Here is a 19705-nt window from a genome sequence, read left to right as displayed (position 1 = left end):
CTTTAAGTGACTACATGTCCTCTACCAGACTCTTAGCTTCCATAACTTCAATGCAATCATAGAATCATAGAATCATAGAAAGTTTTGGGTCAGAAGGGACCCCTAGAGGTCATCTAGTCCAACCCCCCCGCAGCGAGCAGGGACACCACTAACTAGATCAGGTTGCTCAGAGCCCTGTCCAACCTGGTCTTGAATGTTTCCAGGGATGGGGCCTCCACTGCCTCTCTGGGCAACCCGTTCCAGTGTTTCACCACGAGAATTTCTTCCTTATATCCAGCCTAAACCTACCCTGTTTTAGTTTAAAACCATTACCCCTCGTCCTGTCACTGCTGTCTCTACCTATAGAGCCTATAGGCTCCCTTTAAGTACTGAAAGGCTGCAATCAGGTCTCCCCGCAGCCTTCCCTTCTCCAGGCTGAGTAGCTTCACCACGGCACAAACAAAAAAGCTTAATTCCTGTTGGTATGCATCATTTTGCTTTTGACTGCCAGTGTTGGGCAGAGAGGGAAGCCCCCCAGACACTCGCACTCCACAGTGACAAGTTCATCTTATTCTCTGTGATGATTTAGCCTTTTGGCTCATCACCACCAGACCCTTCCGCAGGCTCCCAGCAAGAAAGCCGCTTTTCCACTCTGAACAGCTTCTCCTGCTGGCACTACACACGGCCGAGGGCTGCCAGCCTGGGAAAGCGCATCAGGTCTCCCCGGGGCTGGCGGGGTTGCTGAGTGTCTGGGTTAACTGGTAGCTCACTGGGGTGGAAAATGGAGCAGATTTGTTTCTTGGTGACTTCAACCAAGTCATTTCTATACCTGGTGCCTCTGTTTTCCTATTTGAAAAAACAGGATAATAATCAGGATGTCCTTTGTAAATTACACTGAAGTCTACCGATGAAAAGGCTTGGTAAGAGATAAATATTAGTATTACCATACTCCTCATCCTCTCTCATCAGTCCATTCATCATCTTCCCTTTCCTCCCAGTGCCTCCCAGCACTGCAGGCTTCACCCACACCAAAAGACATTACCCACAGCAGCTTGGGCATTGCCATGACAAGAGGCGATGCCAGCACCGTGCCGGGGTGCCTGTCCTTTTCCCGCTCTGGTGGCTCGTGCTCCCCGAGGCTGGCACCCACCCCACGAGCAGCACTGACCCTCCACCACCACCAGCGCTGGGATGCCGACCGGCTCAGCCCTGTCTGCTGCTTGCTCGGGTGCGTTAGACACAGAATCACATCCCATGGAACAGGGATGGTTTCTTGAGGTCAGGGGAGTCTCCTGTCAGGAGAGCACTGAGAAGCATCCCAGAATATCACAAGAAGTGACTTACCACCGAGTCAAGGAACCTAATGCAGCACTCGAGCTCGGGTCGAGTTTCACAGAACTGCCGAAAGAGAAGCCTTCCGATCGGCTGCTTTTCGCATATGCTGCAGTAATCTCTCTCTAGAGGCAATAAAGAAAAGAAGAGAAGCATGAAAATGAGAAGAGTTTTGCCTTTTGGGTTAATTAGGAGTTCAAAGCATTGCAAGTGAGTGCAGAACTATGACCCCAAATCAGACCAGCCGCCTTCGCCCCGCCACCACGTTTCAGGTATCCAAATACAAATATAATTAATGGCTTTAAGACTCAGACAAGACAGGCTCAATTTTATAGAGCTGATGTTGGTAAAAGTCCCACAAAAGCCATTCAGCTATTATGAAAAAACTAATTTCACATTTTTCTGTGGTGGAAATGCATGCACTCTGCAAAGGTACTGCTCAGGCTGGTGGTGTCTGTGGGAATGTGGGGAGCAAATTACAAGTCCCTGAAATGTGAGTCACACATCAAAGGATGGAAAAAGCTGGAATTTATGGAGAGCTTCCTGGATGCTTCTTAGATATGCACGAAAGTGCCCTGATCTCTGGAAATGCTCAGCCCACTCTCTACTAAACAATTATTGCCAGCTATGTATTTTCAAAGGTTTCCAAACTTCTGCTGTTTACTCGCTGAGCATTAACGAACGGATGGAGCACATGACATCTAGCTCGTTTCAGTTTCACACAGCACTGCTTTACAGAGCTGTATTTCCCCTGAAACGCCAGGTTTAAATGCCATTCTCCTGTGCTGGTGCATCCAGAACCATCACTCCCAGTACAGCAAAAGGTCCTTTACCCATCACGGGGACTATCTGCAGGAAAACCTGGGAGAAGGGCAGGCATCATGAACTGGTATTGCACCAGTACAAATGCTGAGCACTTTGGATATTTTTCCGGTGAGAGCAGCCAATCCCCCAGCCTGTTTGGAGCAGCAGTACTCGCTCGAGACACGTTATTCCTCTAGAAGCACACACATGTCAAACAACATACTGTGTTTCCTTAAGCGTTCCTCTCACCACCCTCCTCGCTGCCATATGGCGCTTGCTGTTATTATGGAAACAACCAGCTTCTAAACACATAACATAGCACTGCAAACAGACATACGAAACCCACACGAGTTGTCAGTGCCTTGGTTCCTTCTCTTTCAGGCCTGGAGTCGCTCCTGCAATGCCTTTTATTCCCCTCTTGCTTTGGCCCCCTGCACCCCTCAGCCCCATCCGCTCCAAGCAGAACATCTTCAGGCACACGATGGAGCTCGTCTGGGCCATGGAGACACCCAGTCAAAGGGCTCGCTCATCGCAGGTCATACCCTGGGGACCATGCCCTGCCAAACCGGGACATCCCTCCTGAACGGACAGTGGTGTACGAGATGCGGGGCTGGCCGGCCTGGAGCTGGGTGGCGGGTGGGCAGGAGCACCCAAGGCTGCCTCTTGTAGAAGGAAGGAGGGTGCTTGCCTAGTGCTGTGCCTGTGTGCAGCTGTGGCTGTACTTCAGGAGCTGGGCCCTGAGGCACCTACAGGGTGGTCACTGGAGACAAGGGTTGGGGCTAGCTGGACTGTGCTTTTAATTCAGTATGGTCCTGCTCTGGTCTGGTCTTCTGAAGCAGTCTGGAACAACGTACCAGCAGCGTTTTGTGGCTGGTATTGCCAGTCCGTTTTGGATCAGGATATCACTCAACCTCTCCAGAAGATTGCAATGCTTTGATACCCTCTAGCAAATAAAATTGGATTGAAAGCACTTCTTAAACCCTAACTTGACCTCCAGTCCACCTATCAGCAGCAAGCCCACGGCACTGGTTTGTTTGCATGAGCTGGAGCCTCCAGCGTGGAACATCACAACACAGAAATGTATGCGAGCAGCCTTGGGCTGTCCTTGCGAGTGGTACAAGCTTGTGCTGCTTGACCGAGTAGCTTTTTTAGTGAGAAGGTAATTGCTGAAGGGATGTGCAGACAGGCACAGCGCTAAGGTAAGGAAAGGAGCCAGGAAAGAGCCTGAGCGGAGCAAACCAGCAACTCACAATGTGCCAGAGGCCGCCACGAAGCCAGAGGCTGAGCAGCTCCGGTGAGCTCTCCTGGGAGGTCTGGAGGTTGAACTATGTTTGTCTGATGCTCTTTTCTGCAAGCTTGACTAACTAATTCCTCTGAGGGTATGGACAAAATATACACCTTGAATACTGGTAGCACACAGCCTGCCTGCTGACAGGACTCAATCCCTCCAGAAGCCCAAACCCAAGGCAAGCTTCCTCATGTTAAACATGCAGTGCAAAAAGTGCAACTGAATTTGGAACGGAATAAAACGCAAAGGAACAAATACATTAATCAGCTAGTTTGCCCTGTCTTTTCTCTTGTACAGCACTATTTGATGCATGGTGACAATGCTTGTTTTACAAAATGCAGTTAGTCTATCAAAGTTGTTATGATATGGTGACACTGTAGCAGAGGACGCTCTTCTAGCAAAAGGGCTAGTGATACCAGCTAAATGAGTGTGCAAATTGCACATCCAATAATTGTACTTCACAGCACATCAGGAAAAGAAAACAGGCAGCTAAACACTGTTACATATGTGGATAAGTGAAACACAAAGAACACACGAGCCCAGACTTCCTCCTATGGAACATAACTTGAGCAACACGTGAGAAGGGTGACCCATTCCTAACGAGGAAAACGGAAATACCAGAAATAATCTCTGAAAACACGAGAGCCAGAGCAGTTCCCTGGAGCCATCCACTCCTTGGCTGTGTTTGTTTAAGTGCTGGATATACCAATACAGACAATAAACACATGATGCAACTGCTTTCATTCCTTGTAGGTGACACAAAGTGTTTTCTTAGGCCCCGATATTGCCGTCGGCGTCACGAAGTCAGCTTAAGGAGTCTGCTCTCAGCTAATTCTTGGGATACATGGGCCCCGGAGCGCACTAAGAAAGAAAAACACCTCACTCAGCTAAAGCAGAAAAAAGGAGTGGCTGGTTTTATTGCAGTAAGGAAAGCAGAAGTGTTTTAACAGCGTGCTGCACCCTGGAGACCTGGCTGAAGCACCCCGAGCCATGCTCCCGAGCTGCTGCACGAGGGGAGGGGATGGAGAGCGCGCGGGGACCCCAGCCAGGGGCTCCCTTGGGCTGGGGCTGGTCGCCCTGTCACTCTTGGCCCGCCTGCCAGTAAAAATATCCATCCAGTTTCAAAAGTTTAAAAAACAGAAAGAATGATTTCCTGAGGAAATGGAAATGTTAAACACTTGGAAGTGAAACCATATGCTTATGATGATGAAGTGTAACTAAAACAGCTCCGAGAGCGGTATCTTTGGTAGTCAGATCCTCCTGCTTGAGCGCAATCCTGTTTAACACCTGCAAAGTCACCCAAAATGGGGGTGAAAAGCTGGGTGGGTCAAAGCCCTAGGAAAGCAGTCACTTCTCACTGACGCCAAACTCTTTATTTAGAAAATATCACCGGCCAATAGTGTGCGCATGCAAGTGAATTCTTTCTCTTCCTAGCAGAGTAACGACACAGATTAATATAGAAAAGGTATTATATAAAATGCCATAATAAACATTCCTAAGATAAAGATTAATAATGTTTATTCTAAATTCTACTGACTCATTTTTCCTTTTACTTCATAGCTTACGTATTGAAATATTACTTGAAAGAGCACCCAGTACACAGAACATACCAAAATAGTTACACCTGCATACACAAAATGCCATCACCTTTCAAAGTCTATGGCCATATTTGTTCTCTGACAGATGCTTTGGTGAGGTTCCGAAAAATATCTAAGCACACGCCTAGGAAAAACAGTCCTATTAGTAAAATTTCATACTGATCAAAACATGCCATTGATGAAGTCAAAAACACAAAACAAGGTAACAAAGACAGTTGCTGCCGATAAAATGTCTGACTTTCAAGTATAAGGAAAGATCTAATATTTTAATTGGATAAAAAACTCCCTGTGCCTTGAGAAGATTTTTTCATCTTAATTTCCCATTTAAACACCTAGTATTTTTTTTCTGCCTCAGAATATCACCTTAGCAACTTTGGAGAGAAACGGTGGTCTGCAGAGAGACCAGGTCCCCACTCCTCTTTCCCATGTGCAATATACCCATGCATTTTGATGGGTTAGTGGTGAGTTATAAAACTGGGTGAGGACTCTTGGCTAAAAACCAGTCTTTCCTGATGCTGTTTCGTTCAGTGTAAACTGCAGGTGTCCAAGCAAGACCACTATGGAAAGTTGTACTGCTGTTTCTGGGCAGAAGCCCTCGTTTTGAAGAGCTACTAATCCAAAATCTTCAACCAGCTGGTGAGGTTTCCTCCTCTAGACGTCTATGAAGAGGGACAAGCTCAGTTTAAATCTCACTTTTCAAGTCTGCAAAAGCCAGGAACATCTTTTCATCTTTTTTGGTCGTTACTGGTGTGGCCAATGATTGCATTTATGTACTATCTATTAAGTAGCATTTTATTTTCCAACATTCTGCAATCCCAAGAGAAGATATTTCAAAGAAATGCATGCAGAATCGCCACGAAGACATGCACCACGCTGCTGCACGGGAAAATTTGGACTTGGCCTCTGGATCTCTGCTCTCCTTGGCATTAAATCAGCCTGAATTAAAACTGAGTAAGATCCAAAAGCAATGTAATTCTGCTGCCTAAAAAACCCAAACAAAACAAAACAAAACAAAAAAGCCACCCAAATAAAAAAAAAAAAACAAACCCTTCTTAACACCTGGAAACCCCAAAGTGGATGTAGGAAGAATTAATTGTTCTTTTCCTGCTTATGCTCAATGACCCAAGATGAGAACTCATCTTCCCTTCCCAATTTCTTTTTTCTTTAAAATGAATCAAAATCTTTCAAACAGATGGTGTTCCAAGTCTATTATTTAGCTGCTGTTTTCTTCCTCTCGTCTGCTTTAGTCCAGAACAACCGAAAGCACAGCAAACTCATGGAAGAAAGCATTTGAATACAAGGGAACCCTCAGTCCCTACGCTCAAGCTGGACAGTAGGGAACAGCATCAGAGCCAGAAGGGACTGGTAGTCAGTTTGTAAGACTGTTGGCACGCCAAAAGCAAAACTTTCTTCTTCCAAGGCACTGAAGCCTGTCAAAGCTATTCCCACCAGCCCTGGGATGGGTGGAAACTTCAGCTAGAGATACCCCAAACTCATACGCCTCCCTCCTCATTCCAACTTGGGGGAGATGCTTCTAAAGCAGATGATAACCATCCCAGCCCAAATCTAAAACCACTTCTACTTTTTTGCCCATCTCTGCTTTCTACATGTAAGCTTTCTTACAGGGGCACACAATGGAAAGGAGGACAAAAGCAGGAACTAGAAGCAAGATCGAAAAACATGCAGCGTGACTGAATTAAACAGACTCTCACAGCCCATCATACGGTCTGCACTTGTAGCAATTTCCCTCTTTTTGTCAAGAAAAAGAAAAAAAGACCAAAGCCTTTAAAGTTTACAGAAATGTTTTGTGTCCAGTCAGTGTGCTAATGGAAAACAAATTGCATCTTTAAGCACTGAATAACCCCATTTACAGCTATATTATATTCATTTAAAACCAGCAAGTCTAGCACTAGTGCTTGTAAATGTGACTTACAATTTACTGCTGCTCTTCTCCAGCCGAAAGTGGAATTACCACTGGCTACGTATAAACTTGATAAACAGTACATACTAAACTGCCTAGTCTTTGAGGCTGATGAAAGTCGCTTCTTATCAAAGGCTCCTTTGTGGATGCTTTAAAAGGATTTAAATTGCTTTGATTGCATTATTAACAGCCTCTGTGTTGCTCTTGTATTTCAGAATAATCTGGAAATCTCGAACATTATTTCTTGCATTCTACAAAAGACGGTTTTCCATCTCAAATAGATATGCCTCAATACATAAGATAATCCTTGTGTTCAAAAGCAAGATCCCGAGACTGGCTGTGTTAGTACTTCTGCAGGCCCACTTATTATCTTCTGATCTTTTGATGGTCTTCAGTACTGGAGGTGTCACGGCCCGCCACAACTTCATAAACTTTGCTTGGAACCCATGTACTTGCAGTGAAAAAAACATCAGCTTTCTTTCTTTGAGAAACTGAGAATATGGGCCCATTTCTGATGAAGAAACATGGATATTGCTGTTTAAACCATAGAACCTGGCCAAATACATGTACAGTGAGGTAGTGAGGGATCTCCTTTTCATGGGACTACTTGGGAACGTTGCAGGAACGGGAAGAAGCAACAGAAGGGAAGTTTCTTGTCCTTTTTGTTTGTTTTGGGTTTTTTTTCTGGTTTTTTTGATTTGTTTGGTTTGGTTTTTTGTTGTTTTGGGTTTTTTTTGGTTTGGTTTTTTTTTTTTTTTAATATGGAAACCTGTTGTTGAGATGCTGAGGACTCTCCATTTGCCCTGTCTCCAGCAAGGCATTTTAGAAGTGAAGCAAGCCAGACTGTTGGAGAACACAAGACAGGAATAAAAATGCCTCATTTCAGTTCATTCAAAAATTCCCAGGACCCGCGGCAGTAACTCACGTTATAAAAGCCTAACACACGCAGCTAGGCTCCCCTGGGAATCCAGTTACCAGTACAACTCATATTCTGCGTCCTGCAGACCTCGGTGGCACGCTACATTTACAAAATGGGGCTAATGGCACTGCCCCACCTCAAACCAGCGTGGCCAGAATAAGTATATTAAAGTGTGCGACCCCAAAGTGCTACTGAATAGCCTTGTGGCTCCTTGCTATTTACTTGCAATGCACACCTCCGGAGCGGAAATTTAGCCCAAGAGAGCACAAAACAGTCTTTTTATACATTGACCGCTATACTGCTCCATAACTTCACCTGGCACTTCACCGAGATTAAAAACGAGGATGCAGTCGCTGTCTCGGAGAGTGTTTATCTTGGCAGGGCTGGAGCTGTGCAGGTGCAGGACAGAAAAACTCTGCTGCCAAGGGCTGGGATGAAGTTCCCTTGCTGGTGGCAAAAGCACACTCCCTCTAACAAGAAATATTCCATCTGTTTTCTTTATTTTTAATAAAATACGGAAATTGTTACAACTTACGACAGGATAATGGCTTGATAGATTCCTCATTTTAAACAGCAGCTCACCCCGGTCTGCAGTTAAAACCAGCACTTCATTGCTGTAGAAAGCTCTAGACATTACATATGAAGCCCCGGGGAAGAACACGTTCTTTGGCCTTGGTTGATCTTTTTGCCCTTGAATTTAGGATTTTCTACAAAAAAAACTTGGAGACCCTCATCTGTGCTGTTACACGAGCTAGTGTTGCTTTGGCACTGGCTATCCAAGTTTAATTAATTAAAAATACAAATGCAATCAAGCTTACTTGAGACAATGGAATTACCCCAAACTGGTTTTAAGTCCTGCCAACTTAATTTTCCCTGCTTGTCAGCTGTCTTTTTTAAAACAAACAAAATTTAATCTCCTGATCATTGACCATCTAATAGAATTATTTAGATGAAGACAGTATTTGCTTTGTATAACTTTCCTTATTTCCACTCTTTTCATGGTATTAGGCTGCAGGGATAAACTCCACACATGACAGCAGCATTACACTGACGATGGAAACTGTCCAAACCTTAGAGTTGGACCCATACGGAAAAAATGTTTGGAGCATATTATAACAAATTCACAGCTAAATACACTTCGGTGATATATATGGATCTTCTCATTTGTTTTTTGAAAGCAGCTGTATTGAAGCTTTGCTCATGGAATTTTATTTGAAAGTCAGATCCCACAAACAGTTGCATAAATATGTTTGCACGAGTACTTGAACCAGAACACGTACGTGGCTTTGTTGACTTTGGGCAAAGATTTTGGCAGGAGGGATAACAACCCACCCACCCGTTTTTATTAGCAGCAGCAGGAGGATCAAACGAGATCCTGTGGGCTCATCCACAGGGGTCCAGAGCCTGGGCAGGGACCCTTAGCTGTCTCAGGGGAGACATTTGGCCACCCAGCCTTGTGCCAGGAGCACAGTCAAATGGCAAACAGCGAATGCTCTGCCCTAAGACTAGGCTATGCGCCAGTGGAAGACAAATTCTCATCCTAACAAAATCTGACTTACTCTGCTGAGCTATTCCAGCCCTCCTCCAACACTTCTGGTATCTTCTAAAAGTTACTTGTTCAGACAACTGCATCCTTTCCACGTGGGTCACTGATCAGGACCAGAGTTCAAATGCAGACTGCAGATACTGCAGGTTCAAGAGTAGGTTTAGCTTGAGAAGACGGAGCTTGCCATTAATGGTTGAGGCCCTTTAAGTCATAGAAGCAAAAATATATATTGTTGCATGAAGTATGGGGTGCAGGGAAAAACGACAAATCATTCTTCCAAATAATGAAGGTGATCTTTAAGCCTGGTGAAATGGATGGAAAGATTCCCATCAGTTCCAGCGGGTCTTTGATCAAGCCGAGATTTCCCAACTCTGTCAAGCACCATTTACACGAATAAAACACCCAGTCTGTCTCTCAGCTCCACAGTCAACACCAGCATGACAGTGGAAATGCATGCACCATGATTAATCATCAGGAAATCTGGATTGTGAATGTGCAACAGGAATATTTTACAATCTTTTTTCAAATGAAATTATTAGGTACCAGGTTCTTAAACATATCCTTCGCATTTGGCTACCAGTCAGAATAACAGTGCACAGAAAGGGAACAAGAAGCGAAAAAGAGCAGGGAGACGAACTGACTGACTGATAGACAGACAGAAGGACAGGCATGTTACACTTCTGCTAGGTAAAAAATCCAAATGACTGGTAGTAAGCCGGTTACCATTCCCCTAAGTTACACTTGAAAAGCACGTGTCCCTGGATCAATGCCTATGACGAGGTTTCCTGACCACTGAACTGTCTGAGCTGTTGTCTTCATGGCCGGCTACAAAGCTGTTCAGGGCATGGTGGACTTCCAGACTACTTCTCATTGATCACAGAAGAGGCACCATCACCAAAATTTCCCAGCACTTGAATGTGGTGCTTGTTCTGCAGCCCCAGGGGAAGGGCTGTCCACATCACAACTGTGACCACCATCCCGACTCGAAAAGGAGTTTGTCTTTATCTTCTTAAATGACTTTCAACAATGTCTCTGCGTCACGGCCAGAGGAATGGAAAAAATCCCCCAAATAAATATGAAAGCTCACCTCAGAAGCACCCTGGGAATTTCAGGGAACAAACTCTTGGTTGTTCTCATTTTGTTCTGCTTTGGATCAGGATGACACAACTGGATGGTTTGTCCTCAAACAAGGTAGCTACTGAGATTTTTTTTTTACTTATTTGGGACTTCTGTGTCCAGTCTTAAAGATTTTAACTGAAATACCAAACTTCTTTTCTGTCTAGTGCTGTTATTTAGACTCCTGCCTGGTGATATTCCGAGTAATATGTGCTGAAAGAAAATTTCATTAAAAGTTGTCATTTGAATGTTTAAGGTTATGAAATCTACAGAACTGTTGCTGTTGTACATAGCACAAAATAAACATCTCGATTCCAGGAAACTAAAGGAGACATCTTGTGAATCGCTTTCTTAAGACAAAAAGACTTCTGCAAAACTACTCTTTGACTACTAAACTAGCCTAGGTAGAAACCGAAGCAGCCATCAAGACTCAACCTTTACCAGGTTGTCAATAAAATGGCAGAATGCATGTAGCCACCAGCACAGTCACTCTGCGAATGCATATTTAAGCAGCATACGTTGCTGACAGGCACATAATAAACTATTCATGGGGATTACTAACTCTGCATGCCATTCAATAGTCACTGCAAGTTCTAAACATCTCAGCCATTTTATTAGCGATTCCTTTAACAACATAGTAGATGCTATTAGTTGTTACTTCATTGCCAAATTTAATTTTTTTTTCTTTCAGTTTTTCTCCCGATGTTTTGAAACCCTGAACTTCGAGTACAACAAAAGTTCACAATCTTACACTGGTTAAGTTATTTTTCTAAGTGTTTGTCAATGCCAACCTTTAAGAAATTGCAAAATAAGCTCAATCATCAACCTAAATAACCAAAGACAGTAATACACTGAAAAAAAAAAATTGATCCTCAACAATTTTAAGGGGTATCACTGACCTTACACAATCTTACACTGGTTAAGTTATTTTTCTAAGTGTTTGTCAATGCCAAACTTTAAGAAATTGCAAAATAAGCTCAATCATCAACCTAAATAACCAAAGACAGTAATACAATGAAAAAAAAAAATCGATCCTCAACAATTTTAAGGGGTATCACTGACCTTTAACAATGCTGCTAAATTACCACTTAACTGGATCTTTTGCCCAAGTACAAGTGGTCTGCTTGTAATAATACAGACACTGACTTTGACTTGGTTTATATTCAGAGGCTGATTTGACTGCCTGCCGAGTGACAGCCCTCCCTGAGTGGGCGTGAAGGAGCTGAGCTGCTGAGCAAAATTGATATGAATAATGGAAAAGAGATTTGAAAGTCGTTTAGAAACCCTAAATACACTAAAAGGAACTTGTGCAAGAGGGGATTGCCAACGGAAAGTATTTTTTTCTCCTGCTTGACAGAAGTCTGTAGTACCAAGGATCTCTTCATACCAAATTATTGAGATGGATGTAAAGAGCATGGCAGTTGCTGCCCAGACACAAGAACCATGAACAGTCTTACTCAGGTGTACAAAAAAAATTTTGGAGAGAACTTCCTCTTCATTCTTATGAAAACTGGGTTGTCACAGGGGAACAAAGTGAGAACTTTTGTAATCTTAAAGGTTATTCTAATATATTTATTTTTTCAGTTAATCTTTGTTCATTTTTTCTGTCATTTCTTGGTTTAGTTTCACACTGTAATATGAATACTGTCTTACCCTTCTAAAGTATTTTTTAACCATAACATTTTGTTTCCTAAATTTCAACATACAGCCACAAATGTTCTGCAACACAAAAAAATGGTTTTCAGATCTGCAAAACAAGAAGCCCAGACTATCACCTCCAAAGCTATTGAAAGAATTTCAGCAGATGAAAGACAAAATTAAAAATAACTTCAGCTAGGGCTGCCTAGCTCATAATTAGTGCTATGGTATTTAGATGCTGAAAAACATACTTAGACATTTTACTTCTCACTTGGAAGATGATCCTTCAACATCACTTTGTAGTAGATGTTAGATCTGAAGAAAGACATCAATAACTGAGATCCTGATGCATGTCTGAAATGTCCTCCAGCACCCTTCCAGCCAAGTACTGACCTGCTTCTCTCAAGGATATCAACAGGACATCTGCACACACTGCTTTGTAAAATAAGCAGAGTATTAAAAAACTGACTGAAATCTAATCCGGTTGTCTCACAAACTTCTATACCAGACCGACACGTGGCAAGGAAGAACACTGGTGTGGTAAGAGCAGCATCACAACTAGATGCCATTAGTCCCTTGAGAACCTGTTCCCAGGTTATTCTGGTCAAGAACATACAGGGAGGTGGGGTGGATCAGGCTAGAAATAGGCCTGGGCTTATTTCCACTTGTGGGAACTCTGCAACAGCTCACGCTGCCTTTTTTCAGTTGGGTGACATGGCCTTCTCTCTGTGTGAAGCATCAGCTCTGTGTCCATAAACGTGAAGTGATGGTCAGAGATAAACAGCTCTTAGGACCCTTTTCCTGGGGAAAAAGATCACTTATGGGGCAGCCACTTAGATTCTGGTTGCCCTTTCAATGCTGCCGCCAAAAAAGAGTAGCCTCTTGTGCTTGTACCTTCATGCTGATGTGCAAAACGGGTGGGGTAGATGCTGTATATGGCTTTTTGATGCTCAGATGTTTAGAGCAAGCTGTTGCTTCACCAGCAATATTCTGTGGCCCATCTGCACAGCTAGACTGCTCCTGCTGCTTCATTAATGAGTGCAGTGGTTGCTGGGAGTTCACAAAATATGGAAGTCAAGATTGCCCTGTGAAATGATACCCTTAGGGATATGCAGATTGTCCTGTGAGAGTGAGGTATGGGAACAGTAAGTACAATGAGCCAGGCTGGAAGGGAACTATCAGCTAAGGGTTAACACCTACATTCCCAGGACTGAGGTGCATGGTCTTCTGAGTCCTCAGGCGAGCCCAGGAATTGCACAGAAGACAGGGTTTTCCTCTTCAGCAGACACATAAAATGTACTTCTATGAAAGGAAAAGGGAAAAAAGGGATGGAAAAGAAGACCCACATGGCCAATCTGAAAGGAAAGCATGTTTGCAACAACACTGAAACATTAGGGACATTGTTCGAGTGCAGTTCATCCTTGCAAAAATATTATCCTCGTCACGATGCCAAGGTCGGTGAAAGTATGGGCTACTTGCCATTGAAGTGCTGGGTATTTAGGCTAGACCTGTCATGGGGCTTATTTACTCTCTGCGCCCAACATTTCAGACACACTCAAGCGTAGTGTTCATATCTTGGCAGGAACTTCTCATTCATGCATTTTCTCCTGGTCCCCTTTGAGGAGTCTTCCTCCTCCGACATTACAGCGGTTGAAATTTCATTGCTTGCTGAGAAAACCAACACTGATTAATTTCATCCTACTTGCATGGAAGAGGTAAAGTATGCAGGTCTCTAGCCAGGGACAAGGAAATCCCTGCTGCTTACATGCCACATTGAATAAGCAGCCCATGGCTGAGGCCATTGGACTTCAGCAGTCTTCATTCCACCCGCAGGAAAGAAGCAATTAACCGTAGCAGCATGGGAAGCAAACAGGAAGTAATGCAACACATTCACTTTTGATTAGAGAATATTTTTTTTTTACAAGACATAATATTCCACAAGGAAGAATTCAGCTGCAGTGTTACGTTGACACACCCCAAATTATTAAAGGAACGTGATTGAGGTTGCGAAGTTAAGCCTCAAAACCTAGGAAAAACCTAAATTAATGTTGCCTGTGTAGCCTGAATGTCATTCCTCACTGTGTGTGCGTTCTGGTACAGTCTTTAATTACATCACTGCAAACCGTGTTTCCCACAGGACCTTCGCCTCATTCAACGCACAGAACGGACAGTGCTTACTTAATGAGCAGCTATTCAGCATTTCGTTTTTTCCTCTGGTTCAATGTGTGGCCCTAGACTTTATTTACAGCACACCAGTCAGGTCTGCTCTGAAGACAGTGTGATTCATTTCCCTGTGGACCTTTCTGTGGCATTCTCCACTGTAGCCTTTGAATACTTCACACGTATTCATGGATCTATTTTCACACCACCTCTGGGAGACAAAGAGGATGTCATTAGTCCGATTTTACAGACGGGGAATTTAAACACATGAAGATTAAGGTAAAAAGTATCCACTGATTGGTGTAACTTGATTTTCCATGTATTTAACTTTATATGCTGTTCTCTCCATTCACAACCAATCTTCCATTTGCTTCATCTGCAGATGTTACTAGTGAGACCCAAAAATCTCAGCACAGCTACTCAGAAAATGATAAATGCACAATTAGAGGCCAACTGTGAAAAACCCATTTGAAGTGACTTGCCTGGCATCTTAGAAGACCTAGTTTGACCAGAGCGTATCCCTGCCTAGTTCCCTAGTGTGTTATTCAACTGCTTTCTCCATGAGACAATTTCCTTTGATGCTGAAAATCCCTGTTTATCACACACCTTTTACCTCATGCAATAAATGAGTCTGTCATTCTATCCTCCTTTACTAGACAACCCAGTTTCATCCCCAGACTAACTCAGTCTTTTGAACTGAGTGCATTAGGGCTCCCGGGGAAGAAAATTAAGTAAGTGATGTATACAGAGATACGAATTTAAGCTGCATAGGCAGTCTTAATTCAAAATCCATTTTAGGTGCTCATTGTTTTAACACGTATTTTTGCATGTTTTATTTCCTTAGCTTTTAAGGAACTAGAAAACTGGAGAAAAAAAATTGTTGTGGACCAGCAAAGAAGCCCTTGATCACTAGGAAAAACTCACACAAAAGGCCGGGAACTTTTGACTTGGCAACTTGAAGAATGTCCTTTCATCAGAGCTTTTCCTTAGCTCTTTCCTAAGTTGTCTTCGAAACAGAAACTCCATCATGTTGACACCCATACTGATACCCATACCAGCAGAGCTGAAACAGGGATGTCACTGTATCCACCTGTGCTGCTGGGAGATTGGAAAGGAGCTGTAAATTGTGTTAGTTGATCATCATCAGTTCTAGGGTCTCTCTGGGCCACAATTCCCCATTTTTTTTTTTCACCTTCCCTCCCCAACTTCTCACCATCGCTCCCAGCAGCACTGCCTCTCCATTCCAGTTCCCCTAAGATGAGTAAGTTCCTACCACTTCTACATCCAGTCTCAATCTTTGTAGATAATGGGTCCCAAATCCCTCACCTATCTGACCCCAGGACTTCTCCTACACCGGCAAGATATTGTGCAGCAGTAAAAGTGGGGTATGAAACCACTGCATACTGGCAGCTCTGCAACAGCTCTCCAAGTGGACATCCTTTGGGACACATCTGCTAAGTCTTTGCATCTCAGTCTGAAGTGGCAAGTTTCTTTCACTGGAGGGGAACGCATTTAGAGATCCTCAGGGCAGGAACCTTCCCTGAAATGCACCCTGTGTTGCCTCTTTCCTTTTCAACTACGAGGATGTATAGGTAGATGAGTTGCAGCAAAATACAGTTAAATTTGGTGAACTCCCCCAGCAATATGCAATGTAACTAACCTCACCTGAAAGTGGAATAAACTATCTCACACTTAGCCTGAATATTTCGGGGAATAGCTATAGTGCTGTTAGTTCACCCCCAAGCCTACAGTGCTCATTTCCTCAGGGGACCCACGCTGCTTCTTTGTCTTTCTGATCGGTCCTGGCTGCCGCTTTCACCCTGTTGCTTTTGATGAAAAAAAAACAAAAACAAAAAAGGATATACAGTACAGGAAACACACAGCATGGAAAATGTCAGTCTACATAAATCTGGCAAAATCTTAATCTTGTAACGTGCAATGTTACGTAACTTTAACAGTGGATGGTGCGACCCAGCCCACTAGTAACAGCAACCCTTACTCAGAAGGTTTGGCTTTGGGAAGAGCATCTGTATTATTTCTGATGCGTTACAGGGCCAGTTCTGTCCTGCCTGCTGATGTTTTAGGATCTTGACCTGTGAGTAGTCTCACTGAATTCAGAAGGCTTGACTAGAAAATTCAGAGAGGGTTTTTTACCTCTTTGAGGGTTATATGGGAATCAAAACACAAGCAGCTTCTTTTCCAGAGATTTTTTTCAGCCTAAATAGATAAACATAAACCAGCAGAATATGAGGAAGAAGAAGAAGAGACACTTCGTAAGATTTTTGCAATGTTTGGTATAATTTTATGATCTGTAATAGTTAAACATCTCTATCTGCTTATCAGGGATTAATATTATCTTACTTTCCTTGAACTCCATTTAGTTCTTACATTATGCATATTCCACATGAGCGCTCTCTTCTCTCAATATTTCTGGCACAAATATGATCCTCTTGGGTAAGGACTCATAAGGTTATGAATGTCTGGACAGCCTGCGTAATGAAAGGCCATTTGGGGCCGAACCATTGACCACAGCTTTAACTTGCCAGGAAGGATAAAATATAAAATGTAAATTAGGTACTAATAACCCATTTTGCTTCTAAATCCTTGGTACAGATACGCAGCATGAAGTACAGATTATGTTTTGAGAGAGATTTTGGAATAATTTGCAGTTAAAAATATTGTATGGGACCTTGTGTTGTGGCCTCAGAAGAGACTGAATTGTGAGTTGTTACTGCTGCCCTTGAACCCACTTCAGTCAATGGAAAGTTTCATTGGCACCTGGATTTGTTGCTTTGGGTAGCTGCCTAGCTACCAGCAAAACGCAGCATATAATACTGTCATCAGGGAAAGAGGAATGTGCAGTCCAGCAAGCAAGACATGCATGGAAAAGTACATTTCTCCCAGCATGTTTTGCAATCTCCACACTATTCCCTCCCCATCTTCCTTTCCACTGATCTCATCTGTGGAGATGAAGTCAAGAAGAAAATGTAGGAAGCCGCACTTGCAGGGCAAGATCATTTTACTGCCTGTTGCATGATCAGGATCAGCCTTAACATACTTTTGACCCTCTTAACGAGGCCATCCCCTTGTGAAAAACAGACATTCAGCTCTACTGATTGTCAGTCAAGGGATCCGAAGGCAACTTGAGGTTGTTTGGGTGTGTTTAATTCACACAATGAATTTGGTAGTAAAGCTATGGTGTTGCATTCTGCTGGTAATAGTGTGCACTAAACTGTTGGGAAACAGGGGTGCACGTTGTGCAAGTTACAACACAGTATTTCTGTTGTGTTGTTTTGGAATACATCTAAAGACGTGTTCTTCATGTGTGAACTCCAGCCTGCAATTACTTTATGTAAGAAGGCTTCAGTCTTCAGTTAGAAAACATTGTTCTGTTCGCTGCAACCCAACTACGAGGAAATGACGAGCTTTCCTTTTCTCAGCTGGGCCCAGGACTATCTAAAAATATAACCTGTGCAACTAGCTTCTTGAATTACTTATGTTCCAGGTAAAAATAAATCGGAAATATAAAATGGCACACACATTTACTTGGCCTTAATGAGATCTATAACTGCTTCTCCACCCCATAGCACACATCTCTTTTATGTGAAACCCAGAATCGTGCTACTTTTCAATAGGTCAGTATGCCTGATGTGGCCAATCCAACACACTGCTCTACAGCTCAATAATTTCCACCATTCTTTGCACTTAGAAAATAAGGTAATTCAATCAATAGTTTAAAAAATGAAATACATACCTGGTAATGGCCTGCAAAGAGGGAATAGTGTTAGCAAAGCAGATTCGGTGGAGGAAGAACTCTGTATTTCATGAAGGTATGGTTTGGGTTATCTTTCAGCCTTAAGTGGGAAACTCCAGTGGGAATACTCCAGCACTTCTACGTATGCATTTTAATATTGAAAGTAGTGTGAGCAGTGTGCACAGCATACTGGGTACCCCACTCAGCTCTTTACAAGGGGAAATCAGTGACCGCTTCACTGATATAAGACTATAAGAGAAGAAAGGAGTAGACCTCTACTTCATCCTTGCAGAATTGCCTTGCTGGAACAGAGAGATCTGCCTGACAAATCTCCCAGAGGAGCAAAGCAGGGAAAGCGAAGTCCTGCCTCCTCATTCACTCTTCCTGTTATTGATATGTAATATTATTACTAATAAAGATTATTTTGCCATGCTAATGCCTAATCATGGCAGAGGACCAAGATCATAAGAGGGGGAGCATGGTGCTAGGCACTGAGTAAACACAGAAAAACAAGACAGTCCTGCCCCGGTGCATGGAAAGGTTTAGAGAATACGAATAAATATTCATTGCTTTTGGATGCCTGTAGGCACCACCTTCCAAGTTTTCTTAGGTTCAACTGCTACTATTGATGTAGCAAAAAAGAATCACGATTTATTCAAGTAAAAGAGGAGACTCCCTAAAAACAGACGTTCTGGCAAAACAGAAACAGACTAAACAAGCCTCTTTAAGAAAGATGTGTTTGAGAAACTTCCATGATTTAAAAGATATGTTTTTTATCCTTCACCCATTACGTGGATCTCTGGTATGGCAGCATGCTGGAGATACATGATGTGATAATTCAGGGACACTAACACTAGTAGAGAAATCAATGATACTGCAAGAGTAAGCAAATAAACCTTGAGATTACAAAGAAAAAAAAGGAAAAAATCCACAAGGTCTGGTCTGGTGCATGCTACTGTTATTAACATGAATCATGAATTCATGGTCCTCAGAGGAGAGCTGATGTGCCTCCCCATAAAGCAGGTCTGAGAGGCATATTCATCACTTGCAAAGGACAAGCTCCACAGTTGCTCTCATATAATGATCCAAGAGCGGCATTTAAGTGAGCAGAATATAAACACCCAGGCTGGAATTTTGCCAGGACACTACATTTAACATCCTATGCCCAATAAGAAATGCCATATAGACTGCAATGTCCAAGCAGAGCAGACACAAGCTTAGTTAAAAGATCTCATCTGATGGTCCCACACATGGCAAATTACATAGACCAGAATTTACAGGTCCTGGGTGACATCAAGTGTTGATCCTGGCTGCAACTCCCAAATGTGGTATAGCACTTGAAGAACATTTGCTGTGGATGAACGCAAGCATATTTTGCCTCGGAGGGTCCCAGATATGTCCCACAGGAAAACAACTGTCTGCAAAAGACTTCTCTTCCTCCCTGTTCTGTTGGCCAGCTTCACTTCTGTGTACCACCGTGCTCTCAAATGAACTCACTCTGAATGTGATGACAACCTCCCCATTTTTTTGATGCCAAGCTTAAATGAAAGGAAATAAGGGTGCTTGGAAGGTTGTCACCTCGTCCTTTGTCAAAGACCAGGAGAATTTTCTTTCCTTTTTTTTAAGATGTGGCCAAACCACTTCTGAATC

The 19705-nt window shown here is 43.1% G+C and overlaps 1 protein-coding gene across 3 annotated transcripts in view; it reads right to left on the bottom strand.

Moving 5' to 3' along the window:
- GRK5 (G protein-coupled receptor kinase 5) overlaps positions 1 to 19705 on the bottom strand; it is a 171371-nt gene that overhangs the window by 62634 nt on the left and 89032 nt on the right. For 2 of the 3 annotated variants that reach the window (XM_075423829.1, XM_075423830.1), the window contains exon 3: positions 1324 to 1436. In XM_075423829.1, coding sequence (XP_075279944.1) covers positions 1324 to 1436 — 113 coding nt within the window. Of the gene's footprint in view, positions 1 to 1323; positions 1437 to 19705 lie in introns of those variants that run through there. The other variant, XM_075423831.1, reaches the window with a different exon arrangement.

Source organism: Opisthocomus hoazin, chromosome 6, assembly GCF_030867145.1.
Source record: "Opisthocomus hoazin isolate bOpiHoa1 chromosome 6, bOpiHoa1.hap1, whole genome shotgun sequence".
NCBI lineage: Eukaryota > Metazoa > Chordata > Aves > Opisthocomiformes > Opisthocomidae > Opisthocomus > Opisthocomus hoazin.
The sequence above is the reverse complement of the archived record's forward strand: the minus strand, read 5'-3'. Positions and strand labels throughout refer to the sequence as shown.